This window comes from Electrona antarctica, assembly GCF_951216825.1.
Source record: "Electrona antarctica genome assembly, chromosome: 17".
Classification (NCBI taxonomy): Eukaryota; Metazoa; Chordata; class Actinopteri; order Myctophiformes; family Myctophidae; genus Electrona; species Electrona antarctica.
In genome coordinates, this window is record NC_136798.1 from 22,159,956 (window position 1) to 22,179,905 (window position 19,950).

General features: G+C 42.3%; 2 protein-coding genes across 5 annotated transcripts in view; both read right to left on the reverse strand.

The window, feature by feature from the left end:
* Positions 1–1,453: 1,453 nt before the first annotated feature.
* On the reverse strand, positions 1,454–11,762 carry LOC306940794 (microtubule-associated protein RP/EB family member 3-like). 4 transcript variants are annotated; one of them, XM_079525986.1, is made up of 10 exons: positions 11,587–11,762; positions 10,131–10,176; positions 9,267–9,327; positions 8,608–8,735; positions 7,492–7,637; positions 6,312–6,471; positions 6,138–6,182; positions 5,308–5,447; positions 3,875–4,030; positions 1,454–2,948 (listed from the first exon to the last, which is right to left on the reverse strand). In XM_079525986.1, exons 4-10 carry the CDS (start codon positions 8,726–8,728, stop codon positions 2,874–2,876), a joined length of 843 nt encoding a protein of 280 aa, XP_079382112.1. In that variant the 5' UTR covers positions 8,729–8,735; positions 9,267–9,327; positions 10,131–10,176; positions 11,587–11,762; the 3' UTR covers positions 1,454–2,873. The 4 variants fall into 4 exon arrangements, with proteins under 4 accessions (XP_079382112.1, XP_079382113.1, XP_079382114.1 ...); XM_079525987.1 differs by having other exon boundaries at positions 10,059–10,176; XM_079525988.1 differs by lacking the exon at positions 10,131–10,176.
* A 2,700-nt stretch (positions 11,763–14,462) lies between these two features.
* The window catches only part of dpysl5b (dihydropyrimidinase like 5b), a 35,901-nt gene continuing 30,413 nt past the window's right edge, over positions 14,463–19,950 (reverse strand). The window contains exons 11-14 of the mRNA XM_079525549.1: positions 17,705–17,847; positions 17,129–17,336; positions 16,764–16,944; positions 14,463–16,127 (exon numbers count right to left, since the gene is read on the reverse strand). Coding sequence (XP_079381675.1) covers positions 16,042–16,127; positions 16,764–16,944; positions 17,129–17,336; positions 17,705–17,847 — 618 coding nt within the window. The 3' untranslated portion in view covers positions 14,463–16,041. The remainder of the gene's footprint in view (positions 16,128–16,763; positions 16,945–17,128; positions 17,337–17,704; positions 17,848–19,950) is intronic.

Genomic DNA, 19,950 nt, shown 5'->3' on the forward strand with positions numbered 1-19,950 from the left:
CACTAATAACTTTGGGGCGGGCCCATCTGGAGTTTGAATGGACAGGTATCAGTCAAAAGGGAGACATCGAAGAGGAAGGATGGATGGGGAAGGAACATATGGAATGCCAGAACAGGTCAGCTCCATATATGGAGATCTAAGGGTTTGAGGTCAGATGTAGAGTTGCTGGCCAATATTGATGACATCAGGGATCTCCATATATGGGCTTAAGTTAATATTGATGACATCAGGGAGATCCATCCTTGATGATGTTACGTGATGTCACATGGCATGACCATATATGGAGGCCTGGGGTGACGGACAGACAGACTGACGGGAAATGCGACCTGCGGTCCCAATAAAAAATATCCCACAATTGTATTACCCATTTTTCACCCGGTGACAATTGCCATAACTATAATCCTGGGCGCTACTCTCCCTCTGCCAACCTGGGGAGAGCCCCGAACTAAGCTCATATGCTTCCCTCAATGCATGAGGAGTGAGCAGGCCGCGTATCACTGACAGGCGGGAGTTTCCCCGGTAGGATGTAGCGCATGGAAGGAACACGCTTTGGCGTGTTCCAATCCTTTTATCGCTGCACCTGGGATGGTACTCTAAATAAAATTAAGCTTTGAACCAAAAGTTAATCATCACTTCAGGCAGCCTACTGATCATTCACAAGCATGCATGCTGGCAAGGTTCCAGTCAGTCATTTTCAATCTAAATTAAATATTTTGTGTTTAACCTGATTACAGGTTTCAGTAATGATCTCAAGATTTAACACAAATAATCTGAAATCTGTCTGTTATTTCCATCACTACCATAGCTTTTTTGCCTGGTGAAAGAGATCAGTGAACACAAGACTGGCATTTTGGACCAATTATGAGAGGAAAAAAGTATATTGAAATGATATAGATATGAATAGAATTTGTGAGAAATCTATGAAATCCTACATTATACGGTTCCATCACCAGCCCTGGGCTTGCCCAATTAGAGTTGGACTGCAAGGTTTTCTCTATGGGAACGAGGTCACCTTCCCGGGGTGTGTTTCCGATTGCTGTTGGCTGCCTAGCCGGACAAATTAAGCAATTAATGTCTGCCTGGCACAAATCTCCTGGATCAAACTCGACATTATGTGCCTTCAGATCTTCAGAGTAAATAGTATTGTGGTAAGGCAGCGAATGCTTTGTTCCAATTTAACAAGCCCTAACAAGCCATTATGCAAAATAGGCCCAATTCCAAGGAATATGCAAATATATACAATTTATTAAAACTGTAGAATTATGTAGAATTGAACATGTAGAATTATTTGGAAACAGGATGGTAGACACCCATAGGATGCCCCTCAGTCATGCAAGTTCACAGAGATCAGGTTAGTTTAAAGGATCTTTGCTCTAGCATGAGAAAACCAGTGAAAATTCAGATGTAAAGTCTTGTTTCTGAAAAGAAAAGAGTATACCACTTTCATTCCAACTGGGCTTGAGACCGCCAATCCTTTATTTAATCTCTGCAACAACTCTGAACGATGCAGGTTTATAACATGGCTGCCATGGCAACACACAGTGAGAGAGAGGGATGGATGTTGTGTTCTCTCACGACCGGCCCTGAACAGCTCAGCCTGGCTGTCAATCACAATAAAGCACACCACCCACTACGTCCTAGGCAGCCGCTGTGGCGTTTTAACGCTAAGCAACATATCAAAACTCTGTCAATTAAATACGGCAACTTAAAAATAGAGATAGCAGCTAAAACTCGAAGGAAAACAAACATTATTATTTCTCATTTTCTTTTTTTTACATTTGTTCATTTATATACCGGTAGCTACAACAACTGACATTTCTCTGGCCTTTTCTGATAAATAAGTTTTACACCGATGTCTCTTTGCCCGTAAGCCACTCAATGCAAAATAAAAAATAAAAACTGATTTAAAACAATGTAAAAATACAAAATAGCATCTTCCTGTATCATTCTGGCTGCAGCCAGTCACTGCATGTTGGCATTATGGATAGTTTCAAAATCAATTGGTTTGTTTTGCTACAGTTAGTGCAACACCATCAATTCCCTCCAAACCAAAGCCCCATTTATCTCAGAAAGTGAAAATGTAAAGAGCGGATTAATACAAGAAAAACTATAAATAAATAAATACATCATGCTGTCTCATAAAAAAAAGCAGTCAGAGCAGCTTAACTCTCTGGAGGGACAACTTGATTAAGAACAACATACTTTATGAAGTAGTTACCTCTGAATGGTGACTATTTATGTGACACAAATTCATTCCTGTAAAGTTCATGTGTCATCATGAGATATGTTCAATGTGTTTCTGTGCAGGATTCTCCCCAAACTTCAGAACAATGACACTGCATGCTCAAAAATTACATTTCGAACCAGCCAACTTTACAATTGATATTGAATAGATAAAATTGTTGATGTAACCCAAGGACCACGTAGTCAAAAGATGATGGGGAGAATCCTGGTAAATAAGATGGACAGAAAGTTGGATAGCACCGTTGGCTGTCCGGCTTGCCAGTGCTGGAACCCTGTCATCTCCATTGCTGTTAATCTCAGACAGAAAAGCGTGCATGGGGGTTTGCCTTACCCGGCTGAACTAGCATGGCCAGTGGCCACGCTCTCAAAATGGATCATAAAGTATCGAGTTAGATGAACTCCGGTCCATCCAGGCAAGTCTGGGTTTAGTGTCCTCCACTAGAGTTTGTGTTGCTAGTCTGTATGACAAAGTCATAATGTAGTGCATGTGGACAGCCAAAGAGGTGTATAAAAGGAAAGGGGGGATGACAATCATGAGCAGGTGAGGGAGAGACAAGGAAGACTGAGAGGGAGGGAGGAAGGGGGTGGGGAAGGCGGAGAGATGGTGATTGAGGGAAAAATACTAGTACTCAGTACTCCTCTTCGTCTCCCTTTGCGTTTGCCCCCTCTTCAACCTCCTCATCTTCCGGCGGTGCGAAGCCATCCTGCCAAGAAAGGTCAAGGGTCACTATATGATATAATCATGTATGTAGTGTACGTACACAGTCAAATCCAGTGTGTTCATTTAGAGGACCATACACTGGTAGTGGGGACTACCTTTTTTGCGGAGCCTGGGTTTCGATGGGCACTGATGGGACGCTTGTTTTACAGCGCCGGCTACTACTAGTAGGGCGAGGTTATATAACCTCACAAAAACTATGCCTAAACCTAACCTCAGTAAAACTATGCCTAAACCTAACCTGTAAAACAAGCGTCCCCTCAGCAACCATCGACTCCCAGACTCCGCAAAAAAGACTCTCCCACTGGTAGTGTTTATCACATTGAATGACTCACACCATACTTGGCATGATTACTGACTACCAATTTCCAAAGCATGATTGTTTGTTCGATTTGTACAGAATTCCGTTAAAACTCAACTTGCATTTGTTTGCTTAAATTGGCTTGAGATGGGTAATCACAGATACTAAATAATATCATTGTGCTTTATCACAGTTACGTTACCACTGCGGTTGAATGCATTCTAAGATGTGGATTTATTTTAAAAGTCTATCCAGTCAATGGAGTAAAGATTGATTCATGAACGAAAAGGTTTCTTGCTTTTGTTACTCTGTTTACGTCGCTGTCAATTTAATTTAATTCAGATTTTGTAAAATAAACACTTACAATTCAATAAACAACGTTAAAGAAATGAACGAAAAGTTCAATAATGTTTAAGAAAGAAACAGAAACAGTTTAAGAAAAGAAATGTAAAAATAAAGGACTAAATGGAAAAACTGACGTTTGTACGATGCTCTATACATTTACCTCAGCAATATCACAAACTATTATTACATGCTTGCTAATGAGTTAATACATAAATATATTACACAGAGTATTTAGTATAAGTATTTTATTAAGTTGTTATGTTTACCTCTGTGGCGTAGAGTACGTCCAGGATTTTGCTGAGTATGGGGCCGACTGGACTACTTTCATGTTCCTGACAGATCAGCTCAATATCTCTCAGTTTGCCGAAGTAGAAATCCCTCTCCTTCTCCAGGCCGTCTACACTCAGCTTCAGATCCAACAGCTACACCCAGTAGCAATAAAAACACAAACAAAATAGTAGCATCGCTGCATAAAACAGTAGAACAGACACAGGGAGCGACAGGTCAAACACCAGAAAGGTGTGCTCGTCGGAGCACAGATCTCAGTGGATGTGTCAGTCGTGGGCTGTAGCCGGCCCGTCAGGACAAGGACGAGTCATCATGAGTAAAGCTGACTTTACCCAATATTCTCTTTATGGGTGGTTTTCAAATTCACTCTGAGGGCACCAGAGAAGTCTGAGACTCTGAGTATTCTCTTGTCGTTAAAACGCATGGTGTTTGGATGTTCACATCCAAACATTCCAGAAATGTTCGAGGACAAGTAGTTTATGACATACAACAGTGGTTGTGTTTTTTTTTAGCTCTAGATAGCATTATCAAGCACATAGTTATTAGCACTAGTATAGCTATAATTAGTTTATACCACAGCACTGAAAAATAACAGACCACCTAGGGCAAATACATAATTATGATTAGAAGAGAACATATTTTCTTTAATACTGTAAATATGAACAGACGTGTAGAATTTAGCTAAAGCCAGAAATATGTTCACACCATATGTAATTCATGTAAGTGTTTTTTTTTGTATTTGGCGACACCTAGTGACAAATGTGTTTTTGTCACTGACAAAAACACATTAATGAAACTACATTGAATTAATTACCGGTACTTTGCTAATGTAACATACTACTACCATATAATATATTATACTGTATATTATGGCAGTTATGGAAATTTGGCAAGTTAATCCTAGTACGAGAATAACAATTTACTCCCTAACCCTAACCCACTACACATCAGGCGGTCGTTTTCTTATAGCTGACTTGCCCACAGTGCATTATCCCTGATATACAGTATTCTACTTAACAAAATAGACAAGCTATAAATTGTTGTTTTCAGACAATGCAATGTTATACTGTAGATTGAGCTTTGATTGTCATCTTTACACTCTGGCTAATGCAATTCTCCTTTGTCACTTGGAAAATAATTCTGTGCTCTGCAGCACACAGCTGATTCCACAGAAGCGTCAGTGGTGGTGGGCCTATATTTTATTAATTGCCTCTTTTTTCCCCCTTTTATTTTGCAATGTATTATTCTTTGGGGGGGGGGGGGGGGGATTAACCCCTTTTTGGATTATCTGCTTTAAAACACATTTTCCTCAAGTTTTCATAAACTATGAAATATTGCTGAACCATTTTGAACAAGTTATTCTGGGCTGGGCCCCAGTTTGACTGATGCCATACAGACTAATTTGTAGTACCTGCTGATTGAGTTCTAACATCTCGGCGTCTCCTCCGTTTCGGGTGACATTGGGCGTTGTCCTGCGGATTTGGGTGTTTATTATTTGCCTTTGGGGCGGGGGGACAGTCTTGGGTGCTGTGGGAGATGTTCTCATGGGTCCTGGAAAAACACACACACACACACACACACACACACACACACACACACACACACACACACACACACACACACACACACACACACACACACACACACACACACACACACACACACACACACACACACACACACACACACACACACACACACACACACACACACACACACACGTCCAGTCTAAAGGTGTGTTTACTGAAACTTTAAACCATTATGCATTTTTGGGTGTCCTGGGCGATCGTCCTGGGCGATCGGGGTGTTAACAAACACACCAATGAGATCAGTCTGAACTGGATTGCTTCATGCCAAAACAAAAGCCACGCCATAGCACAAAACAAAGGCACTTCTGGTTGAACCACAAAACAAGATCAATGGAGTTACACACATTTGCATTGATCAAATTACTATTTGCATTGTTATTGAAAGAAAACACAGAAGGAGAATAGGATGGCATGGCATATAGACAGAGGGGCACACAGTACACACAAGCAGGCTTTACAGAATGAAACTGACTGAGACACACAGAAAGAGAGAGAGAGAGAAGGAGACGCTAGACATCAACACAATACGTGCAGTGCAGCTCAAATGTCACAATATTCCACAGGGAATGTCATTTGCCAGAGGCAACACGTATTGTGCTGAGGCACTGCGGGAGTGAGCACGCACACGCAAATTCCGGAAGTGGAATTTTACCTGGGCGGGAGGAAGGTCTTTTGGGTTTGTGCAATGTGGGTTCACCTGGGTTGAGGGGGAGGGAGCGGGGGTGGGGGTGGAGCAGCAGTTGCATGATGAATGAAGTGAAAGCAGTGGAAATGGGAGTTTATGAGTTCACACGCCTGACAAATATCTTGTGTGTGTGTCCATTACCTGGGTGAGGCGGTGGCGGCGTTCCCTCTTGGCCCTGACGCATCAGTTGCGGGTCGTACTCCTTCCCATCGTAGTTGGCATCGAAGAACTTCTTGAACCACTGAATGAACTCAAAGTTATCCTGAAACTTCCCCTTCACCAGTCTTTCCACAGGAATGATCTGCAGAGATAGAGAGAGAGGGAGATGAGACCGGACAGAGTGGGGGAAGTGGATATAAACAATAAAATCGTTTGATTGTGATGCGTTGTAGCATAAGAAGCAACTCCTGAGCAGTGGTGTCATGCTCGTTGAACGCAGTACCACGCCGTGGTACCAAAACAATGGTGACGTGCAGTGCACGTACAGGTTCGGAACGGAGCGGTGCACGTGTACCCACTGGTCTAGGTTTACTGGCGGTGGGCACCCAATATAGTCTTAGGCTATCAGCTGTTCTGTGCAGCATGCGCACATGTAGGCAGTAGGCATGTGCACGCGAGTGCACATGCCTACATGTGCCTGTCATGACATGGTCATGACATGGTCCGAAAAAAGAAATCACCATTACACGGTACCACTGCTCCTGAGTCGTAGCTATGTATCAAAGACAGGGGCCATGACTACTAGAAAACTGACTGTATATAGTTCACTTATTTATTTGACTTATTTTCTGGAGGTTTTTGTCGCATTCGTAAGCCAATATTTTGATGACCGGGTCATCAGTCAGTAAGTAATCTCTCAAGACAGATTCAGGACTCCTCATCTGAATCTGTCGGCAACTGCCATTACAATGTGTAGAGCTGTTGTTATTAGGAATGTATGGAGCACCACCATAAGAGGAGGGCTGAAGGAGAGTGAATCCCCTCGTTTGCCGATGGGTTCGCAGATTGGTCAGTAGGACTCCGCCGGTCATCAGATTATTGGCTTCGGAATGTGACAAAGAAGCCTCCTGTCAGCATTTGTTTAGGATGTAAGTGAAACAGCTGAGCTGTAATAGGAGTAATACGTACGGAATAATTTGTTTTCCCCATAAGATTACCCATTGATTTTACTAATATTCCAAACTACCAGGAGTAACTATTTTAATTTAAAACCTCTATGGTGAAAACTTGAAAAATGTAGAAGTGCAAAGTTTATCACAACTGTAGCGTGTGAGAGAGAGAGAGAGAGAGAGAGAGAGAGAGAAGGGGAATATGGTCTCACCTTATCCACATTCATTCTCTTGAAGGAGGCCTGTAACACTTTGAAATTGTGTATATATTCATGTTCCAACTTAGCGTTAAACTTGACTTTCTTTAACAAAATGCACCCAGGAAACAGCATGTCCATGAACTGGCAGTAGGCACCACCTGTAACAAACAAATATGACAATTGAGCTTGTACTGTAGGTTCACTATTGTCGCTGCACAACACTGGCATTTGCAATATATAAATTAAGCATACAGACCTATTTTTTACCTATAATGTCCAATATAATGTGGTTAAATATTGTGCAATACATTTTATTTGGTTTATTTTCAATATTTTACCATGTTACGTCCAGCCGTATTAGTATTTGGTAGTTTAAGTTAGAGGTATATTAATTATATGATTTTTTTTTGTACTTCTGTTTGTCTTTTGTATTATTCTGTAATTGTTCCTTGTGTTCTGAGGTTGAGAGTTGAGGCCTGTTGATTGCCAAATTGACAGACTAGACTGGTAGCCTGGGATCCGGTAAGGAGCGAAAAAAAATTTACGTCATATTAGTCACTGGTTGTAGGCAGTCCAGGTGACCGGAACCAAAGGTGCCAACATCACCAAAATAATTCCCTGCGATCAAGGACATCATAACTTTAGGGCCTACCCAATAAAACCCTTGATGCGGCGGTATAGTTTAGCTTATAGGAATAATTTGTTTGCTCATTCCATCCATAGATCATTCCATCTTTCATTTCAACTCGTAGCATTGGGGGAACCAAAACAAAATGGCGCCGAAAAAACAGAACCACCAAAGCTGAACCACCATGTTTTTTTGTTTTGTTTTATTGTGGCCTAGACCAAATCACGCGGCGGAAAGCCAGCCTGGTAATCTGGTATCTTGAACAAGACAGTACAGAGGACTGTTCAGCTTTGGCTCTGCTGCCAATCGCAGCAGAATCGGCAACCTGTTAGATTAGGTTCCGTTAGTTAGATTAGGTTTTTGTATTTACAATTTATCAATGATTTTGTAATTATATTATTTCTTTCTATTATTTATATTTCTTTTGATTGTAACAAATATATGTTCAATTTTATGTTTTATGTTGCATGCCCTAACCCTAGACTAGGGTCGTAACATACCTGTACCGAGCTGTTCTATCTTGGTGTAGGTGAGCTGCAGAGAGTCATTGACCCAGGCCAGCATGTCATGACGACTCAAATTATCTATGGTCATAGAGGTGGAGTAGACATTCACCGCCATCCTCCTTCTGCACGCACACACACACACACACACACACACACACACACACACACACACACACACACACACACACACACACACACACACACACACACACACACACACACACACACACACACACACACACACACACACACACACACACACACACACACACACACACACACACACACACACACACACAGTTTATAACAATCTGAGAAGGACTTTTATTGTGGGGACTTTGTGGGCATGTAAACACACGTTCAAGCTGCGTTGACTTGTGTCTGTGGCATGTGATGTTTTAGCTTAAGCTCATCATAACCCACGCTCAATGTCTTGCACACATGCAGTGTCATGTGCGCCACACTGGCCTCATTTGGACTCAAACAGGAGTGTATGATAGGAAGCCTATGTAAACGCCAGTGTGAAAAACGTTCCTTTTTTATGGCTAGACCAAAGACATGTTAAGACAACTGTTGATTAATCATCAACACACATACAGTGTGCGCACACACGCACGCACACAGTCTCACACACACACTCTCCAAGTACTTACTTGTGCTGGGTGTGTTTAATTTATTTTAGCTGGCTGAGTTGTGTGGTGGTCCACCTAAGATCTGGAGGGGAAAATAAAAATAACATGGAATATCAATGACTCTAATAATATTAGTACTGCGGCTCAAGCTTACTTTATAGAACATAGTCATTCAAGATTTATTTCTGTAATGCACAGAACAGAAGCATTTCCTCAAAGAGGTCAGAGAGCAGAGTGACACACACACAAGTTAGGGATTCAATTTCAAAGCCCTGCTCGAAGGATTTTCAGTAGTTACTACTGTACGAAACAGATGTAATACCAGCCGTCCCCCATTCACTAGCTCATTAACCTCTATCTCAGCTAATCTGCTGTGTCAATTGGTGCACGTCAGTGAATCTCATTGTATGCCATTGTATGCCATACACAGCTACAGTTTGTGCTGAATGCCTGAGATTAGGAGAAACAGCGAAACACCAGACCAGACCACATCCTAAGGACTCAAAACTCTCAACAGGATGTTGGGAATAGATTTAAAAGAAAAAGCCAGCACGTATCTCCAGAGCTCAACATTAGCATTAATCAAATGTGAGTTGTTTTTTTTGTTTTGGGCATTTATTGATAATCCACAGTGAAGTGAGACAGGAAACAGGGAGAGATAGTCAGGGAGTAGTTGGGGGGTGACATGCAACAAAGGTCCGCCAGGCATGGGAAACGAACCCAGGACTCACTGTCAGGTATCACCTATGTGGTACGCACCTTAACCACCTTAACCCAGGACTCACTGTCAGGTATCACCTATGTGGTACGCACCTTAACCACTCGGCTATGGGCGCCCGAGTGCTAGCCAGTTTTGACTGTACAATAGATGTATGTCACCCTTACTGTTACTTTGGTAGGTGACCACCTGCTGTTCAGTCTTCTTCATTACCTGATTGTGTCACACACAACAAAGGAAGTCAGATTATTCATTATTTATTCATTATTACTTATTTATTCAAATGGTAATTAAGTAGGCATTACACTTCATGTAATACCTACTTTTGTACAGTAATCTGTAGGCAAACGCAGAGTGACTTTGTTTAACAGAATTGTTCTACAACTGGACAAAGCCTGCCTGTTTGTATATTAAGACAGGATTAATGAATCATTAGACAATACATGGGTCTGGTAGACATCCTGTGTGTCTGGATCCCGATACCCTAATAGCCTGACCTGGACCATCCTAGCCATGGTTCACATGTCATGATCATGACAGTCATGCTTCAGGGCTAGGACGATGAACCAGCGGAATCCCCCCCCCCCCCCCCCCCCCCCCCCTCATCTCTGGAACATTCTTTAGACTTTAGAGTACAGTGGGAGTAGTAGACCTTCAGACCATGACATCACTTGTTACTATCTCCCTTCCTCTCAGATGTCTTATATAGCTTATATTTCGCATCTAAAAGACCTCTCATACAGGTCAAAGGAAGAGCTCATCCGTATATACATTTTTGGGGTTTAAGTTATTGTCCATTCCCAGTGAGTCTGCATTATTATTGTGCATTAATCACTTAACCCCGGCCCATAGGGTCCAGTCCTTTCCCCTCAAATCTCTTCACCTAAAATAACTGGTCTACTTTGGCTCACAACTTGTGGGCTTGGCTATTTTCACCTAATGTTCGTCTAAGAATAGACACTCTAGTAGGGTTCAGGGGTTAACAGTCGAGACCGGTGGCGTTAATTAACCCCGGCCCTCAACATAATAACAAGATTCACTGTCACATATAACAGTAGTCCGTAGACCCAATATCCACGGTGGTTGTGTGTAAACTGTGTACAGCCCAACATGCGGGACACATTGGTGATTTGGTGGTACTGGTTTTGACGTTAGAGACGCAGCCGCTCATAGTGCGACATGCCCACTGATGGTGGTGGTAATGCTAGCAATAGCAACACACGCTAACTAGCTAACTAGCTTCCAATATGACATGGCAGGCACATGCTGCACAAGCATACTCATATTGTATTGTCAAGTTGCACGTTTATTGGCTTTGTAAATTGTAATGCACCCCAAGTGAATTCAGAAAGGGTACTTATTATTATCCCCCACGTTACCCCCCTCTGGAGGCCTTTGAAATACTACACAGACTCACAGCTACCCCCACACACACACGTACACAAACCGCTACACCCCCCACACACACCCATGCGATGGGACATGTCATTATTATGAAGTCTACGTTTCCCCATTAATACTGTTATTCAGCAGCCGAGCATTTATTAATCTTAAGCGTCAATCGTGAGCTATATGTATGTAGATATAATAGACGTTTATTTGTTTTGAATGAATATCACTTACTGTTGTGTCGACAGGCAGATACAATGGTCCTTTATATATCAGCAGTCAGTCCCGTTGTTTGCGATGATAAGCCAACCAGCCCGTTGCCACAGAGCCCGTCTGTTCCAGAACAGAAGCAAGCAAGATTGCGCGAGATTGCCATTCAACCCCGCGGCTGCCTGCGCGCATGCGTGGCGCAGTTGCAAGCGTTTCACATTTTATTTTGTGAAGCAGATGACCCAGCAACCGCCATGCTGGCTCTAATTTGAACCTGTGGGTTGGTGGTTAGGTGTCCTCGTCTGACTGTCTCTATCTTTGACTGTCTGCCTCTTGTTAGGTGGTTATGTAGGCCTATGTGTCCTGGTCTGTTAACCTGACTTGAATGTCTCTTGTATGTTGTTTAACAGTGATTCTCACACATTTTAATTTCCATGACACCCACTTAATGGAAATTAAAATGTGTGAGAATCACTGTTATACAACATACAAGAGACATTCAAGTCAGGAGGACCACTTTGATATGAATTAGGCCATGGGTCTACTCTACACTGTAGGCCTGTATGTAATCCTTGTTAATTTAACTCTAAAAGTGTACAAATGGAAATGGCACCACATTTAGATCTATTCATACTTTTACAGCCTGTCCATTTGGTTACTAACAATTACTATCAAGCCTTTGATAGTAATTGCCCCTGGGTCCTCCCCAGGGACAAATTAGCCATTGGGCCAGTGGGGCCGTGGCCCAGGGGCCCTTGGCTCTCAGGGGCCCTTCGGGGAAATTGGGCCGCGCAGTACTAGGTTTGAGGCCCTGAAAGGGACTCCTGGGGCCCTTCATTGGCCATTGATTTAGTTAAATTTAGGTCAAAAACATGATAAAAACACGAAAATGTTGCGCGCTATGGGGCAGAGGCGTATCTACAATAAGGCGAGGGCAGGCGTCCGCCTGTCCAAATCCATTTTCTGCCTGGCCAAAATCCATACAATGAGAAAAAAAGAGATGACAAAAACAAGACCTGAGAACTATTAGTGGGCAGCTGATTGGCCGTTGCTGTAGAGCGCGACCCTCAATCACCCATTGGAATGTAAATGCAGGGGTGGGGGGGGGGGGGGGGGGGGGGGGCAAGGACACCTGGGAGGACCCAACATTGAAAACCTGTTTTTATAGACTAAATTTATATCATAGGCCTATAAGTTTGCTGTGCAATAAAGATTACTGCAACCGAAGAACAAGCGACACCCAGCAGCAAGCTTAATGCCAAATACAACATTTAGTCCGGAAAGGAATGCACTGCAGTTGTTTGTTTTTAAATGAAATACTTTCCCATCACTCTACTGCTACTCCATTGTGCAATAACCCCTCCCCCCTCTCTCTACAACCTGTGAAATGCTAATTCAAACATCTTATGACATTTCTGCTTGTTTTATTAGATTATGATCAGTGAGAAATATGGGATGACATGTAAAGATAGTGAAACAAATACAAACCAATGATATAGGTAGGGGATACTATAAACCTTGATTGGTTAGCCGGCCTGAACTGAAGAAGCATGTTTGATATTGGCTCTATAACTGAAATGTCGGTTTTCAGAAGGTGTCATACCTGTGTCTTTTTTCCAGTTCATTTTCCATAGCTTTGTTGGCTCCAGTTCAAGCAGGTTTGAACTGGAAACACACGGCACATTCACGTGTTTCCTGTTCAAATCTGATGCTGAACCAATCAAACAAAGCCATGGGAAAATGTTATGGAACAGGAAACAGGTGTGCCACCAAACTTCTGGGACTACAGTCCCCAGTTGTTAGTTCAAGCAGTGTCATTGATATTCATCAGGCCTGAGAATGAAAAAAATAAAGCATACTACACTTATTTTTAGCCACTTTAGCCAAGCATGTCAGTTCATGTAGTTATTTTTCAATTTCCCAATCAAAAACCTTGAGATAGGAACTAGAAAAAGTGGTCCTCGGAGCACAGGTCTCCGCCAGCGGTCAGGTAGGTTATTGTGGGCCAGCAATGTTCGGAATGCATTGGCCTCCTGGTGACCCTAAAATAGGCATGTGTTAACATGTGTGAACTCCAGGGAGTGTGTTTCACGTAGATCGGTGCCGGAGATTAGCTGTTCACAGACGGACCCACATGGACAGAGATGCGTCCGGACAGGGTGCAAAACATAGTTTCGGCCATGGGCTTGATGGAGACAAAATTGAGCACATAAACTCTTTTTTAGTAGCACAAGCAACACAATGAGACAATCTCAAGACTTGGCTTTTTTTTTACCTTTATTGTTCATTCTTGTGGTAAGAAACAAGCAGCCATTTATAGATTCAACAGGTTCACTTTTCAACACAAGAATCTACGGACACACAGCCACTGACCAGTCACAGTGCCTTCAAAACAACTAAACCATCCAACAATAAAATAATCTAATGCCATAGGAAGTAATCATTAAAAAACAGCACCAGTTGTTAAACCTGTGGCAAACCTTTGTACTCCTCCAATATCCACACAATACTCCTCGTGTATGGGTTTTGGTGTGGCACAGGTGATTCACATTGGCACAGATATTCTTTGAACTAAAAAATAAAATCCTTAATATATAACACAGATAAGGAGACATGATATTGTATAAATATAACACTGTTAGACAGGAATGGGAGACATCATTAGTCATGGAGAGTTTGGAGAGTCATGGTTTTCAGTCTGTGCAGTTCAGTCTATCTGCTGCCTTGTAGAGACACGTCACACACCGGTTCCTTTACCGTTATCAATTACAGAATCCACATGAATACTTATATAATGCTTATTAACATAATCAAGTTAGCATTAGTTACAGTACATTGGATTACGCATCCTGCTTGAAAATGAATTTACATACTGTCTGTAATTTTATTGAATATTTCTATTCTTTTTAAATTTTTTAAATGTTTTAATTTTTAATCCCACGATTTTACGCAACCCATTTTTTCACCCAGTGTCAATTATCTAATGTAATCCTGGGCGCTATGCTCCCTCTGCCAACCTGGGGAGAGCAACGGACTGACCTTATGCTTCTTTCTATGCATAAGGAGTCCAAGTCACTTCTTTTCACCTGGCAGGAGGGAGTTTCCCGGGTTTGGACGTAGCACATGGAAGGAACACGTTATTCCAACCAGTTCCTTTCCTCGCATCAGGCGCCCCCGGCTGGCCAGTGGTTACTAACTAACCCAGACCTTCTAGTTGTGAGTGAGGCTCTATAAAAACAGTTGCTATTCTTTGCAGTAGAGCTCACTGAAATTCTGTCATGCGCAAATTCCGTATTTTATCCTGGGCTTTTCATCTTCTCTATCCAGGAAGAATTATTCTGACTTTTGTAACTTAAAGGGGTTCATCACTGTAATCTTTAAATAAATCACTCATGTCCTTTTGTCTGAACTGAACTGACTGCTCTTCATCTTTGTCAGTACTTCACAAGGGCTCTAGATTATCAGGCCTGACAATTGCAGGCAAAATTATTGAGTTTCATAGGGAAAAAAAGGTATTTGTGTGAAAGAGTAGTTGTTGAATTCATTTGGTCCTAAGTGGTCTGTTCCTGTGGAACGCTGTTAACATGTCAGGCAGAAAGGTTCACAGATCTTGACTTGTAATCTAAAGACCATGGTACATTCCCATGCAGTGCTCGAATGAATGAGGCCTACTGTATGTAAGTATTCTCAGTCAGTGGATGTGAGAGTGGGTGAAAGTGGTGTCTTGTCTCTAGCTAGATAGTGACGTGTTAAGCTCACAGTCTAGACTGTTAGAAGAAGCAGTTGGATTTCATCACCACACAGCACAGTTCATCCAAATGATAATAGTCAAATAAAAATGTGGTCAAAAACCCATGATACACTACTAGGAGAACCGACCACAGGGTGTAGGCTACACACCAGGGTGTGTGCATGGTAATAAGAAACACGTGGTTGGTTCTAAAGCTATGGTGTCTCTACAGTGTACTGCATATGCAAGTGTGTGTGAAAGGGGGATATACATCATTTCACTGAATTCAGCCTCTACAATTGTTTAAATAATCCAGTCAACATCGATTCAGTTCAGACCATCAAAAACTGTACTGGTTTTGACTTTTCACAGAAGTTTGCCGTCTTGTTAATGTTTGTTGCAGGGACACTAAGTGAAAAAACAATGAACAGAATTCATCTATGCTTTATGTGATCAGCTGAAATTTGGCAAATCATTTTAATTCATAATTAGCCCTTCCACTCATATAATTAATGAGGTAAATCGCTCCAATCAGACGCAAATTAGACACGGAAAGTCACTTTGGCAAATCACTGATCACCAATTATATCACCAATCATTTAAGACTGTCAACCAATCACAGAGCAGCCATTGAATTTGATTTCCCCTCTGACTCTAATCCTGTGGTTGAAAATCAGTGCAGTTTTCCTGGTTGTTCAGATATGTACAAAACAACGAGGCTCGGAGTGTAGATGCACCGGTATCCGTGGTTACCAGATACCACTGGAGCGGCCACCAGGTGGGGCTAGGATACGGGCTGAAGACCTCTTAGGAACATGATCATCCACCTGGGAGCCTGAGAGAAAAAGACACATTTAGAAAAGAATACTAACTAGAAAAAGTGCCCCTCGTGGGCACAGGTCTCCACCAGGAGGATAAGAGTGTTTGTGATAGATAGTGTATACCGATTTGCGTGATGTATAGATAAAATCTGTGCGAGTAATATAAAGAAATATGCAAAAGACGTGGTGGCGCATGTGAAAAATGCAGGGCAAAGGTTTTTTCCTCTAGGGAGTGTGCATACAAAGTTGTACACAGATCAGTGCAGTTATAGGTAAAAACAGGAATTGGTCTGTTATAGCGCTACCGTGAGGCCGATTTGAAAAGAATTAAGAGGGATTTTGTACTCCGCCTAGTGGGAATGTATAATTTCACGGAAATTAAACATGTGTTCCAATGCTTAAAGCATTGCTGTTGCACAATTGCTGTGTTGCATAGTTTCAACATCTTGTACAGTGGACTCCATACTGTATAAATCATGACATTATCTGTCCCAAAACACATTTTCTAAAGATTTAACCGCAGTATTTTAAAGGAAGTGCAGAGAGAGGAAAGTTGAGGAGAGAGATAGAGATTAGAGACATGCAAGACAAGATGGGACTGGAGTTGGATTTGAACTCAGTGTATTATTTAACCTATTACTGAAACCAACCTGAGAGGCTGAAGGAGGACTCGTGGAGGTCTCGACCAGCATGCTGCCCCCGAGGAGCTGAGGCCTTGCAGGGCGTTTCTCCGTCTATGGGGCCTAGCCCTAGCTCCTTCTTCAGAGAGTTAGCAACCATGGCCACATCACCAGAGTAAGGGTCCCTGTCAACTCCTTTTAAGGCCTGAGTCTGAAAACGACAGGGAAGGGGTGAAAAATCAGAGGTACAATATATATCTATTAATAAATAGACTTAGATGGGTATAGACATCTGAGGCGCATACATCAGTTGGATGAAACTGTAATGTAAGCTCCCCTCTCCCAGTGACCAGAGAAAACTACCTGTCATAGTGCACTGCATTCATGTTATGTACCTTTTCTCTCTGTACCATCTTCTTGTAGAGGAAATCTGGGAAGGTACGCATGGCATAGAACTTTCCAGAACCCTCGGCACACATGAAGACTCCATTTTCACACACCAGACGCCCACGGCTGATGGTCACCAGAGGAACACCATGGCAACGCATACCCTCGTAGAGGTTGAAGTCCCCACCCTGAACTTGAGTGCTAACAGAGATGGTCCTTCAGAGAAAAACAGACATTAGTGTGTGTGTGTGTGTGTGTGTGTGTGTGTGTGTGTGTGTGTGTGTGTGTGTGTGTGTGTGTGTGTGTGTGTGTGTGTGTGTGTGTGTGTGTGTGTGTGTGTGTGTGTGTGTGTGTGTGTGTGTGTGCAAACTGCCAAAACTGTTACTTGTCAGGATCAAATTCAAAAATAGCTATCAGATCTACAAGCTCAAAATGAGCTTTTCAAGCATTTTGAGCTTGTGGATTTGATACTTCTGATACTTTTGTGTGGCACTATGATCAAGTATGGCATTCATTTATGAACTAACACAAAAAGGTAGAATGTGGAGATAGGAGGTTTCTGCCCGACAGCAACAACACAGTACCTGGTTGCGTCAGGGTCCCAGACCACCAGATCAGCGTCAGCCCCGGCGATGATGCGGCCCTTGCGTGGATACAAGTTGTAGATCTTTGCTGCGTTAGAGCTCGTCACCGCCACAAAGCGGTTCTCGTCCATCTTTCCAGCCACCTGTTGGGATGGATATAATCATTTATCCACCACACAGGTGACTAGTCTGCAGTTTGACCAGAGACCTGTCGGTCAGCGTGGCTTGCTTCCACCTCTCGCGGCTAGGACGTAGGGTTGGGTTTTGAGAGGCGTTGGGATGGATCAGATAATCAAAAACTAGTGTTGTTAGCCACTAACAGGCAACAGACCTGCCCCATGACATGAATGGGTATGTTGTCCATATAGGTATGTTGTTCATATACAGGTAGGTGTAGATCAGGGGTGCCCACACTTTTTTGACTTGAGAGCTACTTGCTAAATGACCAGCTCAACAAGATCTACCCACCAAAAATTATATTATCCCATTGCTGAAAATAGTTTAAAAATCTACCTGTGGGGGCTTTGGAGTGTGTGTGTGTGTGTGTGTGTGTGTGTGTGTGTGTGTGTGTGTGTGTGTGTGTGTGTGTGTGTGTGTGTGTGTGTGTGTGTGTGTGTGTGTGTGTGTGTGTGTGTGTGCGTGCGTGCATGCGTGCGTGCGTGCGTGCGTGCGTGCGTGCGTGCGTGCGTGTCTTTGTGTGTGTACCTTACACAGGCCAGAGTGCATGTCAAATATGAACACACAAATTGGTGTCCCCAAGTTTTTATGCTTAGGGTTAGGTTTAACATCTACATCTATCCATTAGGGCTTAGGTTAGATCAGTTAGTGTGTGTGCGTGAGTGTACACCCTCTTTGAATATGCCACTCACTTTGAATAAAGATTTGAATAACGTACGGTTTGCAAGACTGGAATGCTTTGTTATTCTGAATGGTGCAGACAACACAACGCCCGTAATGGAATATTAATATTTGCATAGTTGCACTACATGTGTCCTTCATTTCCTTCAATGCCGGTTTCTTGTTGTTCCATTTTGGATGACTGGCTTCCATTAACCACTTAAATCATGCATAATAGTGAAAATAGGTAGATTAATGTTGGTTTTTGCCGAATGTTCCCCTATTTTTAAGACATGCCGACAATAAAGATGCAAGGCTGCTGCGGTATAACAATCCAGATTTTGTGGTGGTGGTGTACACTTTAAATGTCATGTGGTCTACCTGCACAGCCTTTGTGATCTACTGGTAGATCACGATCTACCTTTTGGGCACCCCTGGTGTAGATTGTCAAGAACCACTTTTGATTGATTGATTGATTGAATGTCAATATGTTATTGACGTTTTCAGAGGTACAGTTGTACAATGGGTTAAAACGCCGAATGGATGAGACACAAAAAAGCCACAAAATGTCTTGTTTCCATTGTGGTCCATTAATAAACATTCAACACTCAAACAAACCGGACAACAAGTAACAATACAAAATATGACATTAAATATAAAATCAATTCATTGTACATTGACATCGTCGTCACAGTGCTAGTGTCACAGTGCTACCTGGTCTACAAACTCACATCAAGATGCGTGAGCTTGCAGATTCCATTCTGGAAAACTTTTAAGTGAAAGTGAAAGTGGTTAAGAAACCAAGGACCAAGGACCACAATGGAAATAAGTCACTGACTTTATTGTGTTCATAATATCCATGTGTTTGTATTGTGTTTCTTTTAACCATGACGTCTACTAAAATCAAATCAAGTCATAAAGGAAACAAGAGCTTCACAGTGGGGCCACTATAGCTTTATATTCCACTCCAACTGTGTGGGGCAATAACCACCTGCATCCAAGGTATATGAAATGGAGGTAAGGTCACCCACGTCATTTTCACTACCACACAATTCCAGACGGCAGATTCGTCGCACCATGGGAGCCAAACTACCCCCGGAAGTTCAGCAGAATGCACTGGAGTCAATGACTATTCAACACTATTTCTGAATGACTGAGATATTTTGTAAAGTAATCACTTCTGGAAAATAACAGAACTTGACATATAACACATTATTGTCTGCTGTGTTGCTTTTCGATGTGTACACTGTATAATTTTATAGAGCAAAAAGTATGTTTCTGAACGTGAAGTATCGCGAGACTGTCTACTGTTTCCTGTCTGGCAGCCAAATCTCCCAATACCCCCGGAACAGAAACAATACCTGCTGCTGTTTAAATCCTCAAATAAAATTATGTACTGTGCACTCTGT

Bases quoted from the DNA above. Each gene is read 5' to 3' on its own strand.
- LOC306940794 (XM_079525988.1), bottom strand. From the start codon at position 8,728: ATGGCGGTGAATGTCTACTCCACCTCTATGACCATAGATAATTTGAGT. The intron at 4,031-5,307 runs GTACTACAAATT...TACTGGGTGTAG, and splicing joins TGTTAGAACTCAATCAGCAG to CTGTTGGATCTGAAGCTGAG. The intron at 2,949-3,874 runs GTAAACATAACA...CTTTCTTGGCAG, and splicing joins ACGTACTCTACGCCACAGAG to GATGGCTTCGCACCGCCGGA.